Source organism: Vespula pensylvanica, chromosome 2, assembly GCF_014466175.1.
Source record: "Vespula pensylvanica isolate Volc-1 chromosome 2, ASM1446617v1, whole genome shotgun sequence".
NCBI classification, from domain to species: Eukaryota; Metazoa; Arthropoda; class Insecta; order Hymenoptera; family Vespidae; genus Vespula; species Vespula pensylvanica.
The window spans coordinates 112,160-136,687 of record NC_057686.1 but is presented as its reverse complement, the minus strand read 5'-3'; the positions used below and the strand labels follow the sequence as shown (position 1 = coordinate 136,687).

The 24,528-nt window shown below is 44.3% G+C and overlaps 5 protein-coding genes across 13 annotated transcripts in view; 2 read left to right on the top strand and 3 right to left on the bottom strand.

Annotated features, from left to right (window-relative positions):
* LOC122638218 (elongation of very long chain fatty acids protein AAEL008004-like) overlaps positions 1–1,393 on the bottom strand; it is a 9,505-nt gene extending 8,112 nt beyond the window's left edge. The window contains exon 1 of the mRNA XM_043831077.1: positions 1,376–1,393. Coding sequence (XP_043687012.1) covers positions 1,376–1,378 — 3 coding nt within the window. The 5' untranslated portion in view covers positions 1,379–1,393. The remainder of the gene's footprint in view (positions 1–1,375) is intronic.
* Positions 1,394–2,710: 1,317 nt separating this feature from the next.
* On the bottom strand, positions 2,711–4,394 carry LOC122627097 (probable U2 small nuclear ribonucleoprotein A'). 2 transcript variants are annotated; one of them, XM_043807907.1, is made up of 5 exons: positions 4,175–4,394; positions 4,034–4,074; positions 3,345–3,921; positions 3,185–3,249; positions 2,711–3,069 (listed from the first exon to the last, which is right to left on the bottom strand). In XM_043807907.1, exons 1-4 carry the CDS (start codon positions 4,254–4,256, stop codon positions 3,206–3,208), a joined length of 744 nt encoding a protein of 247 aa, XP_043663842.1. In that variant the 5' UTR covers positions 4,257–4,394; the 3' UTR covers positions 2,711–3,069; positions 3,185–3,205. The 2 variants fall into 2 exon arrangements, with proteins under 2 accessions (XP_043663842.1, XP_043663840.1); XM_043807905.1 differs by having other exon boundaries at positions 2,711–3,249.
* Positions 4,395–4,444: 50 nt separating this feature from the next.
* LOC122627098 (NADH dehydrogenase [ubiquinone] 1 beta subcomplex subunit 7) lies at positions 4,445–5,795 on the top strand. Of its 3 annotated transcripts, none has more exons than XR_006326788.1 (4): positions 4,445–4,764; positions 5,151–5,319; positions 5,386–5,533; positions 5,691–5,795. XR_006326788.1 is itself a non-coding variant. In XM_043807908.1 (3 exons), the coding sequence occupies exons 1-3, from the start codon at positions 4,602–4,604 to the stop codon at positions 5,468–5,470; spliced, it is 417 nt and encodes a 138-aa protein (XP_043663843.1). In that variant the 5' UTR covers positions 4,445–4,601; the 3' UTR covers positions 5,471–5,795. The 3 variants fall into 3 exon arrangements, 1 of the variants encoding a protein (XP_043663843.1); XR_006326787.1 differs by having other exon boundaries at positions 5,386–5,539; XM_043807908.1 differs by having other exon boundaries at positions 5,386–5,795.
* Positions 5,796–7,745: 1,950 nt separating this feature from the next.
* On the bottom strand, positions 7,746–17,216 carry LOC122627094 (elongation of very long chain fatty acids protein AAEL008004-like). Of its 3 annotated transcripts, none has more exons than XM_043807900.1 (5): positions 17,113–17,216; positions 10,521–10,864; positions 9,236–9,373; positions 8,885–9,127; positions 7,746–8,040 (listed from the first exon to the last, which is right to left on the bottom strand). In XM_043807900.1, exons 2-5 carry the CDS (start codon positions 10,860–10,862, stop codon positions 7,861–7,863), a joined length of 903 nt encoding a protein of 300 aa, XP_043663835.1. In that variant the 5' UTR covers positions 10,863–10,864; positions 17,113–17,216; the 3' UTR covers positions 7,746–7,860. The 3 variants fall into 3 exon arrangements, with proteins under 3 accessions (XP_043663835.1, XP_043663837.1, XP_043663836.1); XM_043807902.1 differs by lacking the exon at positions 17,113–17,216 and adding an exon at positions 12,537–12,721; XM_043807901.1 differs by lacking the exon at positions 17,113–17,216 and adding an exon at positions 11,364–11,994.
* The window catches only part of LOC122627093 (elongation of very long chain fatty acids protein 7), a 20,215-nt gene continuing 3,640 nt past the window's right edge, over positions 7,954–24,528 (top strand). Inside the window, exon 1 of one of the 4 annotated variants that reach the window (XM_043807899.1) lies at positions 7,954–8,108. Coding sequence is in view for 1 of the 4 variants with exons in the window: in XM_043807895.1 (XP_043663830.1) it covers positions 8,047–8,097 (51 nt within the window). In the remaining 3 variants the exon portion in view is untranslated. Of the gene's footprint in view, positions 8,109–12,420; positions 12,446–13,183; positions 13,352–24,528 lie in introns of those variants that run through there. The other 3 variants (XM_043807895.1, XM_043807896.1, XM_043807898.1) reach the window with 3 other exon arrangements.

Here is a 24,528-nt window from a genome sequence, read left to right as displayed (position 1 = left end):
GCCAGCTTTCAAACAATAATTATAGAGATTAGAAGGACGAACGAAAGATTCGCTTCGCGTCGTCGCGTTCCTTCTGATTGTCGCGAACGGGTAACAGGACGATGAAACGTCACTTTCGTCCGAGTTGCGGCTCGCCTTTCTCTCCCTTTAAGAACCCGTTACAAGGGTTGAGGAGGAGCGGATCGAGAAAAGCTACCGCCCCTCGCTCGCTTATACCCCTTCTTTGCTCTGACCCTCGAGACTCGACTTCGGACGGAGACAGGAGACGGAGAAAAGAAGGAAAGGGAGAGAGGGAAATCCACTGAATTTGTATAACCGAACGCGTAGACGTATTTTTGCTGGTTAACACGATGCAAATTATCGTCGATATTTACAATTCGATATTTCGAAGAAGCGCATAGCTCGATCGTATAACAAAAATCGTATAAAAGAAGGATGACAAAGACTTTCTTCAAGACGATATCGTTCTGGAAATACCGTTCCCTTTGGTAGTTTTTCGACAGCAGCGCGTACTTGCTCGCGAAAAGGAACGTCGCGCGGATAAGCATGGAACGGTCGATTGGACTATGACCTCTTTTCCAATCGACTTCACAGATAGACACGTATACGAGGAATGTTCTGGAATTCCTATGATCGATCGTCATGGACTCCTCTCTATCTTCTATACTAGACGTTTTTCTATTCTAACGATCAAAGAGTAAAACTTTGAAATCGTACGAATCTTTTCCTTTTTTTTTTTTCTCGTGCAAAGCCCATTGTCGAGATATTCGTGTTGTCTCGCATGCGTTAATTAGGCATGTATGTAATTAGACCTATACGTAGCTTACCCATTCGTATAGGATTTTACTCGTTGGTTATTTAGTAGCAAACCTACTTCCTCCCGTGCATCAGTTTTGAAGAGCGTGCGAATATCAACTATTCGGAATCAAAGTTCACAACGAACTCGTACAACTTTTTCACGTCGTTCGTGCATACGAACGTATGTATAAATTTCGATTAACGGGATAGTTTACTCAGGCTACGACTGAAATAGTAATTGGTAATATAAGAAGTAGAAAACGGTTGGTCGAGATAAAAAGTGACAAAAGAGTACGCGTATACTCTTTACGGGATAAAGTTTGTCGGATGTTTCTTTATTGACTCAGACGTATCGAAGAGAATAACGATTAACCGAGCTCGCATTTCTTTCGTGCCTCGAGCAAAGACGAGGATAAAGTAAAGAAACCGTACGCGGTTTTACGATATCGCTCGCAATCGAGAGAGACCGTTGTAATTTTGTATTACTAACGACGCGAAGCCTTGGAAAATAGGATGTAACCGGAAATGATTCGCAAGCGAAGCAGCGTGCTACGGTGCCAATGCTCCTGATACGCACCATGTTATGACCTTGAGAGAAAACGAGCCTTGGTCGAGCCGCGTCGATAGAAACGTGCTCGTCTCTTCCCCCCTCCCCCCTCTCTCTCTCACTCCCGCCATTTCACTCTCACTCTCTCCCTCTCTCTTTCACTCCGACTACGATGAAATTATTCGACGAATCTATAAAAAGAAAAAAATGTCATTTGCGAGTTATTACATGCTGCGAAGAAAATTACATAGATTTTGAAATGCGGGATTGCGATAAAAGCCACGCGCGCTCGTAACGAAATATTACCGACCTCTGTCCATCCATTAATTTGGGTGGAAATTATTCTCCAACGGTTTATTATTCGGCTTAAATAAGATGCTAAATAAGGCTGATCGCGAATTAAACATTTTTTTAATTCTTAAATAGAAATATCATGATCATTTATCGATCGATAGCCTTGTCAGCAAATCAAGTAATAAAATTCGTCGACTTTTAGCGCTAATTTAACGCCGACGGAAATATCATCGACTCGTACATTTACTTTGTAAAAATTCGCTCGCGTACGCGTACGTACGCACACGTGTACATTATACGCTCGCTTACGTACGGACACGTAGATATGCCTAGAGGTGTGATCTTACGAAATCATTCTTCTTTCTCTTTCATTCGTATACTTGTAAATATGTATATTTTTTCGCGCAAATTCTTTGTCTTTGATAGCGAAAATTTCGCTTGAATAAAAAAACTAAATAAATAAACTTTACTTTATATACTTTTCACGTGAAATTTGTCAATATTTATATATTAAAGATTGATTAGATGTTTATACTTAGTCATTAAAATATGCTTCTCGTTCTATCATTAGTCGGTATATGTATGTAAATAACACGCCTCTTTATCGTTAGTCAGATATTGCAACGAATAGTAAATTCTTTAACAGGAAAGCATGACGCGCAAGGAATTGACTGCCATCCGTTTTCCATTATCGAAGACAATTATGCAAATGATATTTCGTCGTTTCCATTCTCGCCACTAGATGACTCGTCTCGAGATGCTGCAGCGGATTGGTCCGGAGATGCTCGCGATGAGAGATTTCGCTTCTTCTTAACCCAAATGCTTAATCCGTACCTTGCGTACGCACCTTGAATGTCTGACCGAAACAATACGCGTATACGGACTTTCTTTTGCTTACCAACTAATCAACAATAAAAATAACTATGACCTTATCGACTTGTCGCGAGTCGTTAGTTAGTCGCGTCGGACGTTGATGGCTCTGTTCGCTACGAAAGGGACGCATCGTCGAGTTGCGAATGAGAGAGAGAGAGAGAGAGCAGAGAGAGGGAGGGAGAGAGAGAGAGAGAGAAAGAACGCTCAAAGCATTGTATTACGTCTTACAAGATTATAAGATTTAATAAAGTCGAAGAAACGGATGTGCGTTCGTCACGAAACGATTTATTTTGGATTAGCTGAAATAAATATAGACTATCGTTAATATTTCGTGAAAATAATATGACGCTTTTGTTGTTTTACATGATGATCGCTTCAAGGTCGTGATAGGACACATTTGTACCATTTAATTCATACAAAAAAAATATTTATATACATATGAAAATTTGTCGAAAACTAATCGTGTAGTATGTAGCTTCTTATCAGCTCAACGAAGAGTCACCATCCTTGTATTAATATCCTTGGTAGCTATTGAATACTTACAGATTTGCCGCCACCTACATATATATATATTATACACCATAAACGTATATATATATATATATGGCGTGTGCTATGTATATATATATATATATATATATATATATATATATACGTATCACACACACATACACGTGTGTAAACCTGTTTAATTTAGTCATCTTCCTCTTCTTCCATGGCTTCGGACGCGTTGTTTCCTAATACACCGAAGAAAAATTCATCGTTTATCGGGATATTTGTAATCGTCGTTTGTAACAGCTGAAATAAAATTCCAATGGAAAAAGGAAGATACCGTTCTGAAGCCTTTCTTCTCCGGGTATGTGTCCCGCTTGTAACAGTTTGCTGAGTCGCTGCACCTCTTCCAAAGACGTGGCATTGGTTATAGCCTCTTTAATTTTGTTACGTTCGTCCGCGCTCGTTACGGGCTTATCCAAAGACGTTCCCGGCGCTTGCGCTTTTGCTTTCTTAGCTATTTCGCGTACCATTTCTTTGCCTCTCTTACTTCTAAAGTATTCGATAGCAGCCTCTCGTTCTTTCTGCTTGATTTTTCTAAAATCTAATAACCTCAACTGTGGAAATCTGTACACTACGTACTGTCTGTACTGTGGCTTTGCCGAGACAGGATTTTGTAACAAACATAAATTTGTAAGGTGTTTAAGCGGTATTAACGGATCCAAATCGCCTAGTTCTTGAATCATATTTCCAGTCAACATCAACGTTTCCAGATTGGGTATGCAATGCTCCAAACCTTCCGCGATTCTGACTATGCGATTATTATTGAAAAAAAGCGTTTTGATTCTTTTCAAATACGGAAATCCATCCAGCTTTCTTATATCGTTGTCGGAAAAGTCTATCGTGTCGAATTGATCCTACAACGAATAGCGATATCACTCATTATATTTTCTTACGTGGAACGATCCAAATAAAAGGATAATATTTATGCGTAAAGAAAGATCGCGACACTTTCGTTTACGTACTAACCAAAGTTGCTCCCAAATTTTCTATCGTAGGTATTTTGTATCCTAAAAGGTAAACACAAACGAATTAATAAACGATATCGCCGTAGTTTGGATTTAGGTTATGTTCTGCAAACGACGACGTCCTTTTTCGTTTTCTACTAACCTCTCAAGTCCAATTCGCGATCTCGTACAGGATTGATATATTGCATCGACTGCTGTATTAGGTCCGGCGTTAATTTCACCATTTCTTCTGCGATATCCCAAGAAAAAGGACTCGTTCAGACGCGACAGCAAGATCGGACCGTTGAACCGTCGTCGACTGAACCTTCGCGCATGCGTTCGACGCCAGTCGGAGAAAATTTTGGCTCAACATTCAACTGCCTTTTATTGTTTTAAGAATATATTCGAATAATGAAAAAAAAAATCGAGTGGAAAAAAATGAAATAACAAAGTTTAGTTCACTGATAAAAAGTTTGTCTTCTCTTACGAGGATATGAAATTGCTATTCGCTTCTGTCAATAATCAAATATCGTAGGAGCTGTCTTTCCGAACGATATGCCGAAGAGGAGTGTTGGTAGGGTGTTTTATATATGGTCGTTTTTTCTTCGGTGTCTTTAAAATCTTCCTTTAGTCAGACTAAAATGGGTACTTTATGGAGTTCGTACGTTACACATCCCGATATAACGCCAGAGGCGGAAACTGCGCCGACTTTTGATCCATTGTATGGATTTCAAAACGGTCGAAAAGCGAGAGGTAACCACTACGATCGAAAATCTAACCTAACAGATTCTCGTACCAATCCTAATTTTGATTATCTTCGAAACGTCGTACGGTCGATTCCTTTCGTCTATCTCGTCCGTTGCGTTTATCCGTCGGTCTGTTCGTTCCCGATGCTCATCCCAGGACGACACCGTACCTCATATTTTAACGATATTCTTTCGCATCGAGTCGCCTTTTCCTCAAATTTTGTTTGTGAAAAAAATCATACTTGTGACATAATCGACAAGGTCTTACGGTTTCGCGTTTCCAACGTGCGAACGGATTCGTTTCTACGTCTCATCGGTCGTTTCAAACGACAAATATTGTTATCTCTTTGCAACGTTCCTTTAATTTTTAAACTCGTCGTCATAATTTTTCAGTGATGATTGCCACGGATGCAGAAATGAAGGCAGCCAGAATACCGAAGAGATTCAGAGATTATTGCGCTCATAAGTTCTTAGAATTGGAAGACTGCAGAAAATATCATTTTCCCATGATGAACAAATGCGATCATCAGAATCACGCTTATCAACAATGCCAATACGAGGAGTAAGTATAGCAACGAAAGAGTCAACAGTTTTGTACGCTTTTCGACGTCTCTCCGTCTTATTTCAGTTACGTTCTGCGGATGAAGGAATTTGAAAGGGAACGCAGACTTTTGGAAAGACAGAAGAGGAAACAGCAAGCTGCGGCTGCTTGAAGGAATTGTCTCGTAGATGTATAGGAATGTTGAAATTTATTGCTCGCAATTTAGAATTCGCAAGTACAGGTTCTTTTCTGTTCCTGTATACATTTATTTATATATATATATATATATATGTATATATATATATGTATGTGCACATACATATAAATATATCGTGTAAATAAAAGTTGAAAATTGTAATAAACCGTTCTACATAGTTTTATCATTTCAGCAGTCATGGACGACTTTCGTGGCGGTTATAAAGTAAAGAGGATACGACTGGAAAGAAATGATATTGTAGTTGGCGTTACAAAAGGAGAAAATACATATTTACAAAACATTCTGCTCGTGGACGTAATAATCCTATCGTCTAGATCCTAATCTAGATCGTGGTTCTCTCTTCGTATTTCGCGAATAGGCTGTCGAGATCGTCGTCGAGTAGCGACAAGGCTCGTTCGCTTATTTCTTTCCAAAATTGTTAGAGGCGGTTACAACAGTTTGGAACAATTGCTTCCGACGCGATCGCTTCGCGCTCGTCCAATTTTGATCGAACGCGTCGAGTAATTCGTGTACTACTGCCTCGTGACGCTTTCGTAGGAACAAAGCGAAGGGATAAAAGACCTTTATTATACAAAGCTGCATACGTGGAAAGATTGGCTCGGCCGTTCACTTTGGACAGTTTTACTTTGGCTTGATCTCTCTTGCTCTCTCTCTTTCTCGCGCGCGCGCGCGCGCACACACACACACACACACACACAGACACACACACACAGAGGGAAGAGAGAATTTATCGACCCGCGTTGCGTCTGGGTTGCGCCGTCGCGCAACCATCTCGTCGTCCGTTCTATCGCTATTCGATTTCAAAGAAAATTTAATCCAGGCATTCGCCGTTGCTCGAGCGTCGTCGATCCTCGAGGAAGGTGCCGAAAAAAGTGATATCTACGCGGGTTCGTTCGTTCGCTCGTTCGCTTTATCCGCTTATCATCGATTCTCTTCCAAAAGTCTTACTATTTTAATTTTTTTTTTGTTTTTTTTTTTTCGAGTATGGTCAAACGTCAACGCAAAGGATGAAACGTTTTTCTCGTCGATGCCATCATCGGGATTTGTCTTTCGCGAAAGTGCCCGTACAATTTTGGAAGCAGTGACGATCTAATGAGAAAAAGAATATAGGATCGCTCGAGAAATCGCGTGCAAAGTCTTTTCGAGAGTTCTCTCGAAGCCGTACGTTTCGCTTCGTCGATCTCTTTCTCTCCCTGTACATACGCGTATACGAATGCATATATACACGACGACGTTTTGGTAGAAGCAGGAAAAGCCGCGTTAAAACATAATGCGTATTCTGGAGCTTGTCGAGAAAAAAAAAGTTTAAAAGTTGAAGAATAGATCGACATCGGTCGAAAACGATAAGACAAATTTTTCTTTTTCTTTTATCACCTACGAGCAAACGAAAAAACAAGAACTTTCGTAGACGCGATCAATCGGCGAAATAAATAAAAATCCTTAGCGTCGCGCGTACGCATAGGTATATAGGGAAAGAGAGTAAAAAACAAAATGTCATCTGCTATCGTACATGCGTGTATCAAGTCGAGCTCGCGAGGAGTCGAAAGTGGCACCTCAAAGTTACTAAAAATTTGGCTTTTATGGCGATACGACGGGAGTTTTGAACGAGAAAAGAAAAAAAAAAAAAAAAAGAAAAAGAAAGAAAAGAAAGACAGGAAAAAGATAAAAAGCAAACAAACGTAAAGATATTTTTTAAAAGCGCTTTTACAGATCGGTGGAAGAGTTTATAAATTTAACGATCGACTTTCTCTGCCGCCCGTATTCGCATATTTTCGTTGCGACGTTATCGAATATCGAAAATCAATCTCGAGAGGGCCGGTCTATCGAAATCGACTCGATGAACGGAAGAGAATTCGCGGAATTCCTTGGTTCCTCCTATCCAAGTTCTTCCGTCTTCTTCGTCGAATCCTCCGAAGACGAGCTTCCTTACGTAAGAGATATACGCTCGGGCGTCCTCTTCTTCCAATTCGAATCGATCGGATAGAAAGAGGAAGGCGTAAAAGTCCCATTCGCTCTCGTCCCCTCGACAAAATTCAGACTAAATTCATTCGTGTCGTTCGTGAAAACGTCCTGCGTTTTTTCCCTTTCTTACTTTCCTTCCTTCTTTCTATCTTCGCGTTCGCGGGATCCAGTTGAAACGCTTAAAAGGAAAAAAAAAAGAAAAGAGATCTCGTAGTTGGTAGACGCGATTTGAAAGAAAGAAGGAAGAGACAGAGAAATGGCTCTCTCCCCCCGCCCTCTCTCTCTCTCTCTATTTTTTCCCCTTTTGCTTTCTTCCTTCTCCTCCTCCTGCTCCCGCTCCTACTCCCCTTCTGCTCCTCCTTCTTTTCGTCCTTCTCCCATTCTCAATCCACCTTCGTCTTATCGATCGACTTCGTTCTGCGATAGGCCCGCCGATAAAAATCGGAGAAAAGAGCAAAGAAGATCGTCGAGTGAAGCAGCAAGAGGATTGCGACCAGCTTCGGGTATCCGCAGTCGAAGATCAAGGCCTGCGCGCTATGCACGAACACTAGAAAGAATTGGATCTGAAAATGAAGAGGAGACATCGCCGATTAGGACCCTCGGAAATAAAGCTATTCTCGGTGAGCTAACGGTGAGTTTTCTATTTTTCCACGCCGCCTCTCGAGAAGAAGGAATGGAAAAGAAATATTCGTGGGCGTTTCTCAGTCATTGACTCGGCGGCAGTCGTCGTACACCGGTTTACGAGCGCGTTCGAAAAATGCGAGCGAAGGCGAAGGCGAAGGCGAAGCAGGGCGGTGGTGGCACGAGAGGAAGCGTAAAACGAGAGTGCTCGCACGGGAAAAACAAACTCGTCGATCGAACGGGATTTGAAACTATAGGCGTATATCGATTAATCGATGATATACATAAGCGAGAGGCTTCTTGGACACGCGGCCAACGAGAAATTCCGATTCCGTAGAAAGACGGGTGGGTAGCGGTCGTCGTTGCTCCAGCTAGTACCGGTAACTCGCTCGGTTCTCTACCCGGCGTCTCGTCGTACCGTAGATATATCGGAATGCCAAATTATTGCGCCACCGTCGACCTAGTCGTCCGAGTCCGTTAGGTAATTGCCCAACGATTGCACTTTTCACTTTCCCTCCAGCCTCCTGCTATCTCGCGATACGTTCGCCATGAAATTTTGCCCAAGTCGAGCGCGCGTCTGCGCTAGCGGCGGGAGAGAGGGCAGTACCGCTCGGGGACTAGGAACCCGATCCAGAGATCGGAAAATTTCTTTTGCTCCAACACGCACGACGAACCGTGAAATCAGCGAGAACGCGAGCCCGTTGCCGCCGTACATCCTCTCCCTCGTACGTTTACTTTCGTCGTTCGGCTTCCAGCCCCGAAGGCTCGATCCAAGGGAGAGCTTACCAGCTGAATCGTGGTGAGATGTTTCTTCCACCACAAATACTTTTTGTATTCGGGTCCCATAGCAGCCAACATGTAGTAAGCGTACATGACCACGTGGACCGCGTTGTTTATGAGATTTCCTAGGGTACCGTGTCCACCGGGAATGAATTTAACGCAAATCCATGTCTCCAAAGGCGTCAAAGAGTGATGGTACAAATGTAGAAACGTCACTTGACTCTCCTTCTTTCGTAAGACGAAGAAAATCTGTAAATTCGATCGGTCAGATCTTTCCTTTCCTCCTCCTTCCATTTAAATCCTCTTCCATCGACTTTCGAAAAATCGATCGGACTCGTTCGAGCGCGGATACTTTACCGTGTCGGCGAATTCGGTAAACTTGCTGATAAAGTACCACCAGCATAGATTCGCCATTCTTAAAGCGGACGGATTGTGGGAGTAGTCGACCGGCTGGCACTTGTAACTGTAGTCCAACAGCCATCCGGACATCAGGTGCTACAAACGGAAGCAAAAAAGCAACGAGGTAAGAACGATTCGGAAAGGGATCGTTTTTCTTTTCCTTTTCGAAGCGGTCGAACGTTTTTCTCCGTTCCTCGTTCCTCGATGATCCAATTCAGCGCTTTGGCCTAATCGCCTTAACGCAATACTCGCTTGTCATCGCCACGATTACGTTCATCCGACTTTCGAGTAAGAGTCCTGCGTCGTCGATTACGTACGTTCGACGGCACGATTCGCGCGTAAGTGCGTTAGAGACAGGCGGAGGAGCTTGCTACTCGCCGTATGCTTTTTTTATCTCGTATCTCCGATCTTTCTCGATCGTGCTATTTGCCTCTCGCCGCGAGAAACGCGCATTACGCGTTTAACGGATCATCGCTGATATAACCGAAGAAATTTCTTTTATCGGTGCTCCTTTTCTCCTTTCATCTCTCGATGACGACGAACGTCACCGACGGCAACGCCGATGACTACCTTTCGCGAGAACGTAGGCGCGCTCGCACTTGCTTCGATCGTGAAACGATCTCGGCGTGCTACATCTTCCAATCGATCGGGCTAAGAACGCGTTCGACCGACGCGTAATGACCTCCACGTCGTCGTCCTTAGAGGATTTTCTTGATGAGTACGAAGAGAAGAAGGAGAGGAGAATCTAGTTGCGCGCGTTCGGCTAAAAACCTCGATTAAAAGCGTCCAATTTCGCGAAACGTGTCCAACGGTTCTTTCGTTTCTTGTCCTCGATTTATGTAGGACGTTCGGCTCGTTTCGATACCCCACCGTCGCGTCGTCGCAGGGAGAAAAACGAAAACGAACGAAACAGAACGAAAAAAAAGAAAAAAAAAAAAAAACAGAAAAAAAGCAAAAGAAAAAGAACCACTGCGAAACCGTGGTTGGATTCCCGACGTATCTCGAGTCCAGACGGAAGAAAACATTTAGCTAGATCCTTACCTAAATAGTCTAAATAGGAGGAAAAGGAGCGCAGCTTGCGTCTCAACGCAAGGGTTAACGATGGAACGATCGATGACGAGAAGAACGAGTAATCGCAAAAATCCCGTTAAAATCGAGAAGATAACAGGTGCTTCGGGTTTAAATACACGACTCCGTTGAACGGGATCGATTGGATCGACGAAGTCAAAGATTTGTCGATTACCTCGTAAAGCATTCCCAGAGAGAAGACGACCTGAAAGGCATTGTAGGCGATGAGAACGTTTCTGAGATTATAAGGCTTTTTGTTGGACATCACGCGCGGACCGGCTATCGTCACGGAGTAGAGATAGAGTAGGACTATGACGACCGTCGGTATCGGCGATTCCATAAGAGGCCAGCTGCCAACGCGTGGATCCGAGGCGCTCGCCAGAATTTCCGTGTACTGTTCCAGGGCCAATTTGACCAATCCTTGGGCACCGACGAACGTTGTCCTGTTCCCGTCCACCATTTCTCGCATCGGTTCCAATTCCCTCTCGGCCACTAATTCTGCCGCTGCCGATGCCATCTCTGAAAAAACGATCGATCTCCTTGAAACCCTTCTTCTTTCCGAACGACCCGATCAACGTTATTCCTTTTCCCGATAATTAGGCCGACGATGAAACATTCTCGCCGCGAGTGGACACTTTTAAAGCTTCCCGATCGTCTGGTTATTCGCAAAAGTAAAAATCGTCTCCCGTTCGTCGAGTAATCGACGAGATTACGATGGCACCGTTACGCGCTGCTCGCCGGGCTAAAACAAATCGATTAACGAGCCGAGAACGAGCGGCTCTGCTCCTATTCCGATCTATTCGTACGAACCTCTCGCGTGCTCGCGAAACAAGGCGAAAGTAAAATGCTGCCATTGTAAGAGGATCGGTACCGATCGCGGACCCACCGTGGAAACGTGTTCCACCGTAAGTACGATTTTCGACCGACCGAACGCAAATGGTCCCCGGCCGCGAATGTTCCGCACCGTTGAATCCGTACGCGTTACAATCGTTACCTTCCGCCGAAGGCTTCCTCTTACCTTAATCCTCCCGAGATTCCTCTTTCTTTGATATCTTTCCTTGCCCTTTGTCGCGCCACCTCGAAGACGATTCATCGTCCTTTACGCTCCCTCGTCAACGAGAAAGAAGGAACGACCGACTTAACCCGCTCGAAACGCGTTGGAGATGCGCGACGATTTAACGACGCTTCCATCGTTAGATTTTCTCTTCCGTTCGAGCCGATATCCACGTAATCGTGCTACGGGAGATTGTCTTCCTCGTCTGCGATTCGCGTTGAATAACCGTCGACTACGACGAAGAAGATTACAGCGACAATCGCGAGAGACTTTAATATCACGACAGCCGTCAGAAATCGAGTTCGTATCGGAACGAAAGAGAGAAAAGAAAAGAAGGACGAGTCTACACCTCTCTCTTTCTCGGCTAATTTTATCGAGCACAGCCAGGGGAAAGTAGCTTCGCAGGCGAGTGCTTCGATCGGACCTAAAATTCGCGAATCTCTAGCTTTGCACGGTACGCGCGATCGTAGAACACGCTAATTTCGACGTTGTTAGACACGCAACGAGAAGTTGCCAGCGAACCAGAAAGAGTTGCTAGGCCGTTGTACGTCGGTAAACGAAGAAAAAAAAAAAAAAAAAAAGAGAAGAAAGAAAAACAAAGAAAAGAAAAGAAAGAAAAAGTTCGTCCCTCCAGCCCTCTCTTTTCGCTTTTATCGAAGAACGACGAAAAGTAGGTAGAGAGCATTAAAGCGTATACGACCAACAGCAAGGTTGCTCAATGTCGTTGCACCGCTCTTTGGATTTTACGAGATACCTTTATTCTTAACCAAAATAATACTTTACGTCGGTATCGCCGTATACTCGCCGTATACCGTTTAAAGCTCTCCACGGTTAAATTACTACCTTGTTCCGTGCTACGGCAATTTAATAATCTATCGTGCAATCCGTATCGCGTTATGATCGTACGACTTTTCGATCGTATTTACTAAGTAGGTTAAAGTTAATTGCCGTGACAGGGAATGAAGTAACTCGCCTTTTGACTCGAGTTCGAAAATTGGCATTATCGCGTTGGAATTCGATTAAGAGGTTTAGACCGTTTCTACAAGGTAAGTTTCTGCAAGTTCGCACGCAATTTACCTTTCTACCTACCTGCCTACCTACCTACCTACCTACCTACCTACCTACCTACCTACCTACCTACCTAGCTAGCTGGTTCCTTGCACTTTTTATCCTCTCTTTCTTTCCTTTTTACGAAGGCCTTTAACGAGGCAAGGTTAAGCGAAAGTCCGTCGTTCAAGCTGGTACCGTTCTTTCGCGTCAACTAGTCGGCGAATTTTCATCCTCGAAATTAAATCCCCGTTGAACGTTAACATCCATCCATCGGAACGTATAAGGTTTGATTTGGACGAATTCCGAGGAACGTTTCCGTCGGCTAAATTTCATCGAGAAAAAAAAAGAATAGAAAGAAGAGAAATAGAAAGAAGAGAAAAAGAAACCGGCACGTCGATACGCACGTCGAAGGTGAAACTCTATGACTCGGCGCGGATAGGAACGTCGACACGATCTATTCTCGGTAAAAGAAAAAAAATGTCGATCGCGCGGTCCAGTATTTCGGATAGCTGCGACCCAGGTAGCAGTAGGTAACTTCCCTTTTCCTTAGCTCGGCATTGACACGGATGCTCGACGACGAACGGTATTTCTTCGAGAGAAAGTCCAGTGGAACGGGTTACGGAGATAAGGAGGATGCCAGAGGAAAGCCGGTTAAGTGTGGGGAAAAATAAGGAAGGAAAGAGAGAGGGAGCGAGAGAGAGAGAGAGAGAGAGAGAGAAGATGCTTCCTATTTGAAACGGTAACCCGTTCTATCTCGTTTCATCGAATCGTCAAAACGAAAGACTCCTTCAATGACGGGACGACGAAGGATGACGACGATTAGTCGCGCGACGTACCGGCGACGTATCGCCGACGCGAACCACCGACGTACCATCGACGTACCACCGACTTTGTGTTAATAGGTAAGTAGGCCGATTCCACGGTTTACACGGCCTTTTCACGTTTTTCCATGGCTCGAGTCTTCTTCTTCCTCGGCACGCAGCAAAATTTTTTCCTTCCGCGCCATCGACGCTTTTTACTTTCGGATTTCATCGTCCGCGATCGTAACGCGTGGCCGGAACGCGTTTTCTCGCTTTACGATCGCTTCTTTTTCTTATCGTTCTAACGGCTCGATATTCATTATCGAAGTTTGTACAAATAGAGACGCGGCCTCGAGCGAACGATGAGAAAGAATCGGCTTTCGAAAGAAAGAGCCAATTCTTTCGCCGTCCGCTCTCTCGGATTCAACTCTCAAATACTCTTATCAAACTCTTAATTACGCGCGAGTCGACAAAGTAGATAAATTCGTTTCGATCGTCCTGAAGATTCAACCGAGATCAAGGGCGACCTCGAGCCCAACCCTTTCTTCTTTTCCTCTCTCGGAGAGCAAAGAGAAAAAGGATTGTCGGAACGAAGACGCGCGTACTTTGCGACGCGAGTACAACGAAGCGATCCCAACGATCGGAATCGAACTGGAATATAATTTTCTTCTCCTACGTCGTTAACGGACACCTGCTTGTCTTTCTCGTCGAACAACTGGAACAGCAACCGACGAGGCTTCGCTCGATCATAAATTCGTTTTATAACGACCAAGCGAACGAACGAGTATCGATCGTTCGTCGCGAGGGAAGGAAGTTGAGACGCGTCGATCAACGAGGTTAACGATTATTCCTCTCGATTCCACCGCTCTTTGAATTCTTTTTTTTTGTCTCGCGAAGGAGCGAGGAGGAGGAGAGGACTTGACCGAGAAACGTTTGGAAATATGATAAACTATTCGAACCTATCGAACGATCGAGGAGATAAACTGTCGCAACTACGAAGGAAAATAAATATTAATCGATCGAAAGTCAACGACTCGTCGCGCTTACGCAAATATTCGAGTAAACATTCCTCGCGTCATTGCTCGTGGCATTTCCTCTTACAGGAAAATTAAAAATAGACAGCGGCCGAACGATTGCCTGTTTATCCTCGATGATTTACGAAGGAGACTCTTGCAAAACGAGAGAGCGAGAGACGCCTCGTACGAACTCGTGCGTTCTATTACCACGAACGATAGCTTTATCGATAGCTCCGACACAAAGGAGGGACTACTTGGTTGTATCGAACTATGCCCGTTCGTTCTTTACTCCAAGCAGATCCTATCCGTTTACCTTTCTTACATTCTCGCGCCAGTATCCTTTGAGCCGCACCTGCTTCTGCGAACACGCTCGATTTGGCCTTTTCGAAGAGATCGCGAAATCTCCACTTTTTCTCCGTACTTTGATCGTTAACTCGAAGAATGTTTGAAAAATAAAGGCAATTTTCAAGTTCGCTTACCGCGACACGCGATCGTCGTACCTCGAGCATGTCCTCGAGTATCGTTCTATTTGGGTGATAGGCAAAAGCGATCTTTGCTCTTGGCTTGTGCACGCGCACGCACATACGTGTGTATGTGTGTCAGTACGCGGGTAGAGATCGAAGAAGACCAGCTGGAAGGCGAGAACGTCGGATGAGATCACATTAGTCCGTTTTCAATGGCACGAATCTCGGTCTCCCTCTCTCTCTCTCTCTCTCTCTCTCTCTCTCTCTCTCTCTCTCTCTCTCTCTCTCTCTCTTCTCTTTTCTCTTTCTTTCGAGCTCTCCAAGAGGATATGCATGCACGTACACGACGGATTTTCTCCGTTGGTAAGGAACGAAGACGAAAGACTCGGATTCGTCTTCTTCGCTTTCACAAGGAAAGCTAGATGTCCGAGCGTTGCAAAAGTAGTCTACGACTTCGAAACGATGCGAGTAGCGTGTAATACGTATGCTTCTTCTTTCGTCCTATCCACCTCTTATTATCTTTCGACTTATGATCGACCGTTAGCCGAATCACGCGATTAACAGCGAACTCGTAAAGGCATTTTCCTACGTTCGAATACGTAATCGTAATTCGTACTTTCGTCCAACGAGTTTTCTTACGATTCACCGAACTAGAATTGCCATCTTCGAACAAATCGTGCGTTTTGTTCTCTCGCCTCGACGCGTAAACTCGACCCGATCGTGCGCCTCTATGAAAAACTTTCGACGGTCTTTCCGTACTTAACGATTCAAGTATTCCATCGAAAGCGACACTTTGTGCCTTTCTTTAATTTCATATTCTCGAGATGACCCGATTTCTATGGACTTACTTCTCCGACTTTTTCGGTCGGACTTCCTGATCTCGTTCTATCTATGTGGAACGATCGGTCGTCATTTTACGAGTATTAAATCGACAATGCAAAGTCGGGTACGCCGCGTGAGGAATATCCTGCTCGTTTATCTTCTTTTTTTCGTTAATGTCCGAGGAACGAGGAGATCGCGAACGCGAAGACAATTAGCGGGATGATACCTTTTTAAAGAAAAAACGGCGATCCAGTTTTAACGTAAAAAGATCGATTACGACGTAAGGGGAGAAGAAACGTTTCCTCTTTCTTTTTCCTTTTCCTTTTTTCCTCGCCAAAGACGAGCCGAGTAATCAGCGGTTTAAAGGTCTCGTTCGATCGTCCAATCGCTAATCTCACCTTATTAAATCTCCTTTTAAATCTCGGTAGATCGTAAACGCGTGCGAGCGTGTAACGATAAAGGAATCGATCGAATAAGACGTACGAACGCGCGTCGGTCTTTTCTTCTCATCTTTTACGAATATCACAATCGAGATCGGTCCGATCAACCTTGTGCCGAATATTGCAAGACGCTTCAACGAGTCCGTTGTGCAACTATTAGGGAATCGCGTGGCGGAATACGCTCGTTGAGAGAAGTTACATGTATTACGTCTATTACCAGACAGGTAGTTGACCACGCAACGCGAAAATATCTAATCGCCCGTTCGTTTCAAAGAGGGTGATTGTATCTGCGGACGAAAACGTTCCTTTCGAACTTTGACTCTTCTCGAAGCGACGTCGAGCGAAGTTGAGAAAACAGAAACAAAAAAAAAAGAGAAAAGGAAAAAAATGAAAGAAATCGAAAGAAAAAGAGAAAAGAGAAAGAAAAGGGAAAGAAAAAAAAAAGAAAAACGTAAAACCTTGAGAATTTTTCCCTCTAGCTGCGTGCGTCTTAGTTAACACCTTAATTGCCAAGCGCGTTCGAACGTAACAAGAAGGAACTTACGAAATCGAGTAGAACGAAGCTACGACGATTTCTTTTTCTTCGACGGAACCTTCACTTTCCCCTTTAATTTGGTCGATATTTTGGCAAGCGCGAGAAAAAGTAATAACAACAAGGGGAAGAAATAGGAAAGAAAATCGTCTCGATAACGAAATTATTTATATTTCGCCTGTATCGCGGGCGTTCGCGCGCTCTCGTCTTATCGCGTGAAATCTCGTTGGAGCGAGCGCGTGCTCGCGAGCCGTGAAAAGCGAACGAGCGATTTCCAAATTGGTTCGCACGCGATAAACGACTACTTTTCTTTTTTATCGTCTCCCTTCGTAGTCGGTGTAAGGCTTGTCACGCCCGATGACAACGATCGAGAAAAATTTCATTTTCCCGAGTCGGAAAAACGCAAGTGTGTGTCGTAAAAGCGCGCATACTTCAACGCAAATCGCGCTTCGTCGGTGATATCGTTCCACTTGTTCGTTCGAGCGCGATCCATCTCGAAGGCGATCGATCAACAGGATATTCTCTCTCTCTCTCTCTCTCTCTCTCTCTCTCTCTCTCCGAAAAATAGAGATCTCGAAGGAATAATTACCTCTGCGTCTCCCGATGAGAGATCGGCCCGCAAAAAGGAAAAGAATTCGATCCGATCGAGGCACTGCACTTTACTCCGAGTCGCGATCGGTTTTAAGGAGACAACACACTAGGAGATCTTGCTTCGTCTTCTTCTCTTCCTCCTCGAACGTTAGGTCGTGTACGAAACGCGAGAGCAACGTTTGTCCATCGATGCGCTCGAAATCTGCTTGCCCCCCCCTTCCCCTGAATTTCGATCGAAGATCCACGATCCGGAGGCTCGATCGACGATTAGGCTCGACGACGAATAACACGCGACGATGCTTTTTACGGGAAGGATGGCACTTTTACGGGTCGAATATTTTCACTCGTTCCTTTCTTCGCCAAGTTCTAGCAGGCAAGAGAGCGATGAGGAAAGCAGCGAGAAAATTGATGGAATTTGGCTATCGTTCGCTCGCACGCTCTCGATAGATCCTTTCGGATCGACTCATTTCGTGGTCCAACGAACGATCCTGCGCGAATAGCCCGCACGATGCTGAACTCGCGTCTTAAGTATTGGCTGACCTAGTGGGGTCCGACTACGATCAGGCTCGTTGCTCGGAAGGTGGGGACTTATCGAGTTCAGGAGCAGGCTCGACTCGAAACGAGAGAGTTCTTCTTGATCGATAGGAGTCAAGGTTACTACGTTCGGCTCATAACGTTTCCTCGAGATCGATCATCCCTCCGTCGGACGTCCGTCGCGGAAATCGATAGCTTTTCTCTCTCTCTTTCTCCGACCGGTCCCCCGCCTCCTCCGCCATCCTTGTCTCCCCACCGAAGATCCTTCCCGACGAAGCCAGAAGAGAAGAGAGGATGGGAAGAAATGCGTCCTACGTTGTACGTTCGTTCGCGATATTATATCGATGTTCTTACCTCTTGTTAAAAGTAAGAGATCCTCTCGTCTCTCGAATCGAAAGAAAGATTCGTAATGATCGTATAAGGTTCGTGTAAAGGTCATCGAGAGGCAAAAGGTTTGCCTACGTTTCCATCGATACGCGAAGAATGCACGTTTCTCGTTGCAACGCACTCGCGCCGAATAAAAAGGACGATTGATTCGTCGTCGAAAGTTCTACGATTTTGCCAAAGAGAAAAGAGTTTATAATGGCGTTTCGCGCGGACCATCGTCCGCGTTCTCATTTTCCTTCGCGTACGAACGCGTAGCTCTCTTCCTTCGGATACTTTTACCATCGGCGAACATCGACGGAGTTTTTTCTTCGTTCGATTGGTCCTTTCGAACGATTCACGAATAACGTCTCGTAAATCCATCATGCTCTTTTTACCTTCACGTACCTTCACGTACCTTCATGCACATCCACGCGTTACGTTCGGTTCGGCTCCGTTCTTACAACTGCAAAAGTTATGCGTTCCATTCGATAGATTTTTAGGACGATCTTCCGCCGATGTCGTCGCTTCGACTTGGCTTTTTTTTTTTTTTAAAGGAATTTCATTCGCTCGAGCCAGAGATCTTTTCTCATTACGGCGAACGGACGAAATCCGCTCTCTCGAGGCACTCCCTTTTCCTCTCTTCTCCTTTCCTCTCTAGCGGAATCGTCGTTAATTCGTCTAGCGCGACGCGTACCGGCATATGAAACTTTAATGAAACGACGCAAAACGATAAAAAGAATAACTACATCGAGATAAAAATGATATACTCCTTTTTTGTTTTCCTGTTTTCTCTGGGTCGATTGTCACCGTCCACGTCACGCAACGCGACGATAAATCGTTCTTCTCGATTTCCACGAGAACGTCGAGGAGTAATTACGTAATTCTTTTCCATCCTGACTACCGACGATTACGACGTCGACGTAAGATATTTCCGAACGCGCGCGTTTCCCCTAAAAACGTCCCAAATAATCTCAAAGACATTATCGAAATAATTCGCAGGGCTCGGAGCCAAGCGAAGCGGAAAAACAACGGAAAATGCGAGTCACTCGAACTCCTTCGAAATCTTCCCCGGACGATCGTAACGAATCCTTATGGGAGAAAAAGAATTTTGTTTTATTCGCGTAGACCGTCGACTTCGTACAACTCGCCGCACGCTAGTTTCTTCGATCTGTTACATTCAAAGTAGATAAGTAGTTTACTTATCGACGAAATTTTACATAGTCCAAAGGCGTAAAGAATAAAATCAATAGTAATCGATGACTATGAAATAAAAAAGAATTTCCTGTCAAGGTCGTATAGTTTATACGAAAACGTATTCAACCTATCCAACCACCTATGCGATTTACATATTCTTCTACCTTTCTACGGTGACTTTCCGGGAGACGTCGATTAATGGGGGAAATTTAGGATCAAAGGGTATTTCGATGGGACGCGACGAGCATCGATCTTCTTGATCAAATTATTCTCCATCGTTCTTATTCGTTAATCGATGCTCGATGTACGCTTTTCAATGATCATTTTTGCGACGAAGGAACAAGCCGCGTCGCGTCGTAAGAAAATAATACGCGAACGATATGCAACTATTTTCTTGTTTATTAAAAATATAATTATAGTAATTTATCGAGTTTCGAATTATCACGTCACAGTTGTTCCCCCGATACTATCGAACGGTAACAAAGAATAAATATATTTATCTGAATGAATAGAAATCGTTTTATTATTCTATTTGCAAAAAAAACTAAACCAACTGGTTTAATGAATAGTCTAAAGGTAAAACGAGTAAAATCAAAAGTTGAAGAAAAAAAAAGGGGAGCGCATGAGACTATTGCGCAGAGTCATTCTACTAAGAATATTTTTCATCGCTCTCCTATATAACGATGATCTTCGGACGTTAGTCTCGGGCACGTTCCTTTTAATACTATAAATTTCTTTCTTCTGGGAAGATCTTTATCGCGTAAGCGTCAATGAACGTGGAAATCCCCTCGGACGGGTTGCATACCTGTGGATTCGTGTGTACATACACACGCGCACGCGCACGCGCACGCACACATATACGTAACTTACCTCCCAATCGTTTCCTCTTCAAATAGATCAAACGTTGACAAGGCCGCGAGAAAGGAATGACGCGAGGAGAAATAAGGAGATAACCCTTCGCCGAAAAGTTCCTCCCTATCGCTTACGCAACTGGACACGCGTCCGGCGCGAGTGCGCTCGTCGAGAGATTAGAGTCGCAAACCGAGGCCCCTGGGGATGAGCAACCGGTGACAAGTCGCGGTCGGAAACTTTGCTAGTCGCTCGACTTCCTTCTTTCTTTTCTCTCGGCCTTCGACGAATCTTCGTTATCCCTTCGTCTTCTCCGTAGTCGAATCGAGGAAACGTTCGTTCGTAAGTAAATCGGTTAACGAGAAGACGCAGTTGATTCGATTACGTGTATTCCTTTTCTTTTGTCATTCGTACTTGTCGTTCGACACGTACCGGATATTTACGCAAATAAGATTTAACGTAAACGTTTTCGTTATTTCGACAGAAACGTTTCGTTATTTTTATAGTCGACGAGGAGGGTTATACGTCGAGCTCGAACGCATGATAATTCGTTTCCCCTAAATTCTTTTTCTCTTCCGTCACGTGTTCGTTTTATTTTATCGACGCTCGTGTAATAATATTATTCGACCGAGCGATTCGTCGTCTCCTTTGTCTCAACGTCGTTCGTTCGCGCTTGTTTAATCGTGCTTACCTCTAGGTACTCGTACTTTAGACTTTTCCTTGTTTTTAAGATCTTAGACGCTGCCCTAGTTGCGTTTCCTTTTTTCTCTACTATTTTCAAGCGAGCCAAAGGCAAAACAATGCTAAGTGGATATAAACATCTTACGTCGACAATCGTTTAAATACGATAATTGCAATCGTTTAATTACGATACCGATGGCGTATTGTCCATACATCTCAGCCTTTTTATATGACACAGTGTTGTTGTTATTCCGCTTGATAATGCGGGGTCAAGTACAAAAAGTTGTAAGCTGAATAACAATCGACCGATAGAAATGGTGGATTACGTTTTGTAAGAAAATTTAATTGCCCTCGTACGTATCCTGTATTCGGAGAATGTACTCTCTTGATTTATTAGGATATCTTTCGAGGAAAAAACTGTAATCCCCGTACTTGGGAGGAAAAAAATTATCCCCGAGTAATCGTGTAAAAAACTTATCGACGATCAAGTTTTCAGCGATACGAGTATCTCTAATTTCTTTGACTCGTCGATCGTAAAATGTCGAACGCACGCACACGTGTAAAATCGTAGGAACGCGTGCGCGTAGGAAGAACGGCGATTGTCTGGATGATGGCAAAATTATCGGGGCGCAAAATTTGGTCGGTCGATCGATTAAAATCAAATCGGCGTTGCGCAGTTGTTTGTAGAGTTGACGGATCCATCCGTCTGGTTCATCGTAAAGAGGCTGTAGCTCGACGCGCCGGTCGACGTACGACGACGACGAATCGGGAACTTTGGATTAAGATTTAGAAACGTTTCTCGCTTGTCTATTCTCTTTTTCTATTCTCCCCTCTTTTCCGTTTCTTTGAACGGGCATAGTTGCGTCGCACGGATTCCACGTCGCAATTCGTCACGTTCCTTTATAAATTCCGTGTGTAAAGCAAGCCACTTGTGAACCTTGACTTTTTGACATTATCGTTTCCCCATCGGTGTTGCGCGCTGTTATTGTGTTTCTTCGGTCAACGGATATTGCGCGCACACGAATCTACGAGACATTTCACGATGCGCAACGACCGACGCGTTCCTCCAAAAATTCAACTTTTTCTTACCTCGCTAGGAAGAGATTTTGTTCTTGCCGACGACGATTCGCAACCCAGACGTGACCGTAGAACGCGCTTCTCGCGTCGGGTCTCGAAGGAATCGAGATTTGTCTGTTCGAACGGTAAGGAGATGGGGAAATAATTTCATTCGTTCCAACGATCTTTCTCGGTTCGACGCGTAGCGTCGAAATATTTTCTTTCTTTCCTTTTCGTAGTTCAGTCCCAATATGAATGGACACGGCATAGCGAAGGGGCGACTTCCCATCGCGAAAAGAGTTCTTTTAACGGAAACGAAAATAAAATCCCCCGTCGAATCAAGGGACGATTAATCGTACGGGAATTCTTTCCGACGATTACAACGGTAACAACGGACTTGGCAATAGACCTACGATTACGGTCGAAGAGAATCGGTTCAAAGTCTTGGGATAATATTCGCCTTTCACGCAGAAGGGCGCGCGACGACAAAGTTACGACCGCGAGTTGCAACATTCGTAGAAGTGGCAAACGTACCAGCGTGCACGAGGTGCCTCTTCGCTCGTCGCGTGAAAGCCGACGAGCGGTCTTACGTCTCGCACGAAAATTCTCGAGCTGTCTTTCGTTTCTTTCTAATTATTCTCGATTCGTGTTCCATCGGAGGAAAGGGAAAGGAAGGAAAGAAAGAAAATGAGAAACATAACGGAAGACGGGCTCGAAGCGGAGCCGCTCGCCTTGACAGAGATTTCGATGATCCGTTACGTTTCGTCCGCAATTACGGTCCCAAGAGGCGACCCTTCTTGCTCTCGGCGCAGTAATGGTCCGTGCGCAACGCAACGAACGCGGCGAAATCGAAAAGCGTTTACGCAACGATCGTTACGATCCTATGCGAAAGAGATTGATCGTTTCATTTTCCATATTATCGTTCCTATCGTTACACCATGCCGTTTTTTCTCTCTTCCTTTTTTATTTCTTTTTTTCCTTTTTCATTCGACGAACACGTGTCGTCCTCGCGCATACAATTATCGTGCAACCATGAAAACATGAAATATTCACTCGGCTTTCGTTTTTCTCCCAGTTCTTTCACACTCCGTTGACATTTATTACGACGATTGAGCCAGTTAACGGTGATTATCGAATGAAAAAAGTGACAACAATATTTTCTTTATTATCTTATCACCCGAGAGTATCGTCGTCGTATCTCACAACGAGGATCGCGACTCGAACTCGTTCTCAGGACGATCGTTCTCGCTCGATGACGCGCGTTCGCTTCGGTCGCGCATCGATCGCTGTCCATCCATGTACATGCGAACGTAAGAGAGGCAGGAAAAGAGCGAATGCTCGGTTGCTTCGTTCCAACGATTAATTATATATTAAATACGATATTAAATACAAATACGTTGGCGTACGATACAACGTCCTTTCGACGTAACGACGATCCTACCTCGTTCTCCATCGAGTCGACGTCGAGTTGTATACGAAGTTGTATACGATCAGCAAGAATTTTATTACAAGTTGACATCAATTTCCTGACTTCGCAACACTATTAATATATCTCGACTTTACATACAAACCTTTGCATCGCTAGCGTTACATACGATTTCTCGATTGTATCAATAGAAATTTATCGACTTGGTTAAAGTACGATACGATCCTTTCGAAGAAGGACCCAAAGGAATCGCATTCGTATATCGAGTCCATAGAGCTCGAGCCGAAGTTGCGTTGATTATAAAAAAGGAAAAGAAAAGAAAGGGAAAAGAAAGTAAAAGAAGAAAAGAGAAGAAAACGCGCGAATTCGATTTTCTATCCGTCGATCGTGCGCGACTTCTCCTTTAGCCGTAGTAAGAAGGAGAATCGTGCACCTTCGGCGCTTACCCTTTCGGATGCAGTCCACCCCCACTCCAAGGAACGTCGCGCCATACTTTTCCCATGGTCCACACAAAAAAACATCGCATTTTTGCTCGTACCTATTTCTTTGAGCTAGTCGAACGTACAACGATGATTTAAATACAAAAACAAGAAAAGATATGCAAAACGGAAAATGTATACATACATAAATTCAGCTCGTTTCCATTTAATGACGCAACGATTAATGTATTGACGCCATCGCGATGAATTCGGTTCGTTTGTAAATAAATTCCAAGTCGACCGATACCGAGGCGAAAATTCGAAATTATCAATTAGACGGTAAATGCGAACGATGCGCGATTATACAACGTGCATCCTTCTTCTCCGCTCTCTTGACGTAACATCGTCGAGGTTCTTTCATCGCGCTACTTGCCAAATAGAAAAAAACAAAATGGAAACAAATCGGACGAAAGTTTCCCCTACCTTTCCAACGACAACTTTCAACGGAGGAAGGGAGAGAGGACGAGAGGCGGTCGGGGGAAACGGGGGGTTGCAATCGTTGCGGTACGAGTACGTAGGAACGTACGTACACGCGCGAGAAGAGAAGGGAGACGCGGGTTTGATCTAATCGCAGGTGAACACCCCACTTCTTCGACTTAACGCGACATGGTATAACAGGTCGTGTGCGCGAGCGCGTCTTTCGAGTGTACTTTTCGACCGATCGGACAGTTCTACGGAAACGCCGGTTCGAGCGAGTTGAATTTTTTCTACCCTTAACTCCGTTCGTCAGTTTCATCGGATCGATCCAAATATCGTACTTCGGATAATCTCTCGAGCTTCTTTGCGTAAATACGTAAATACGGCGATCGAAAGGCAGAGAGAGAGAGAG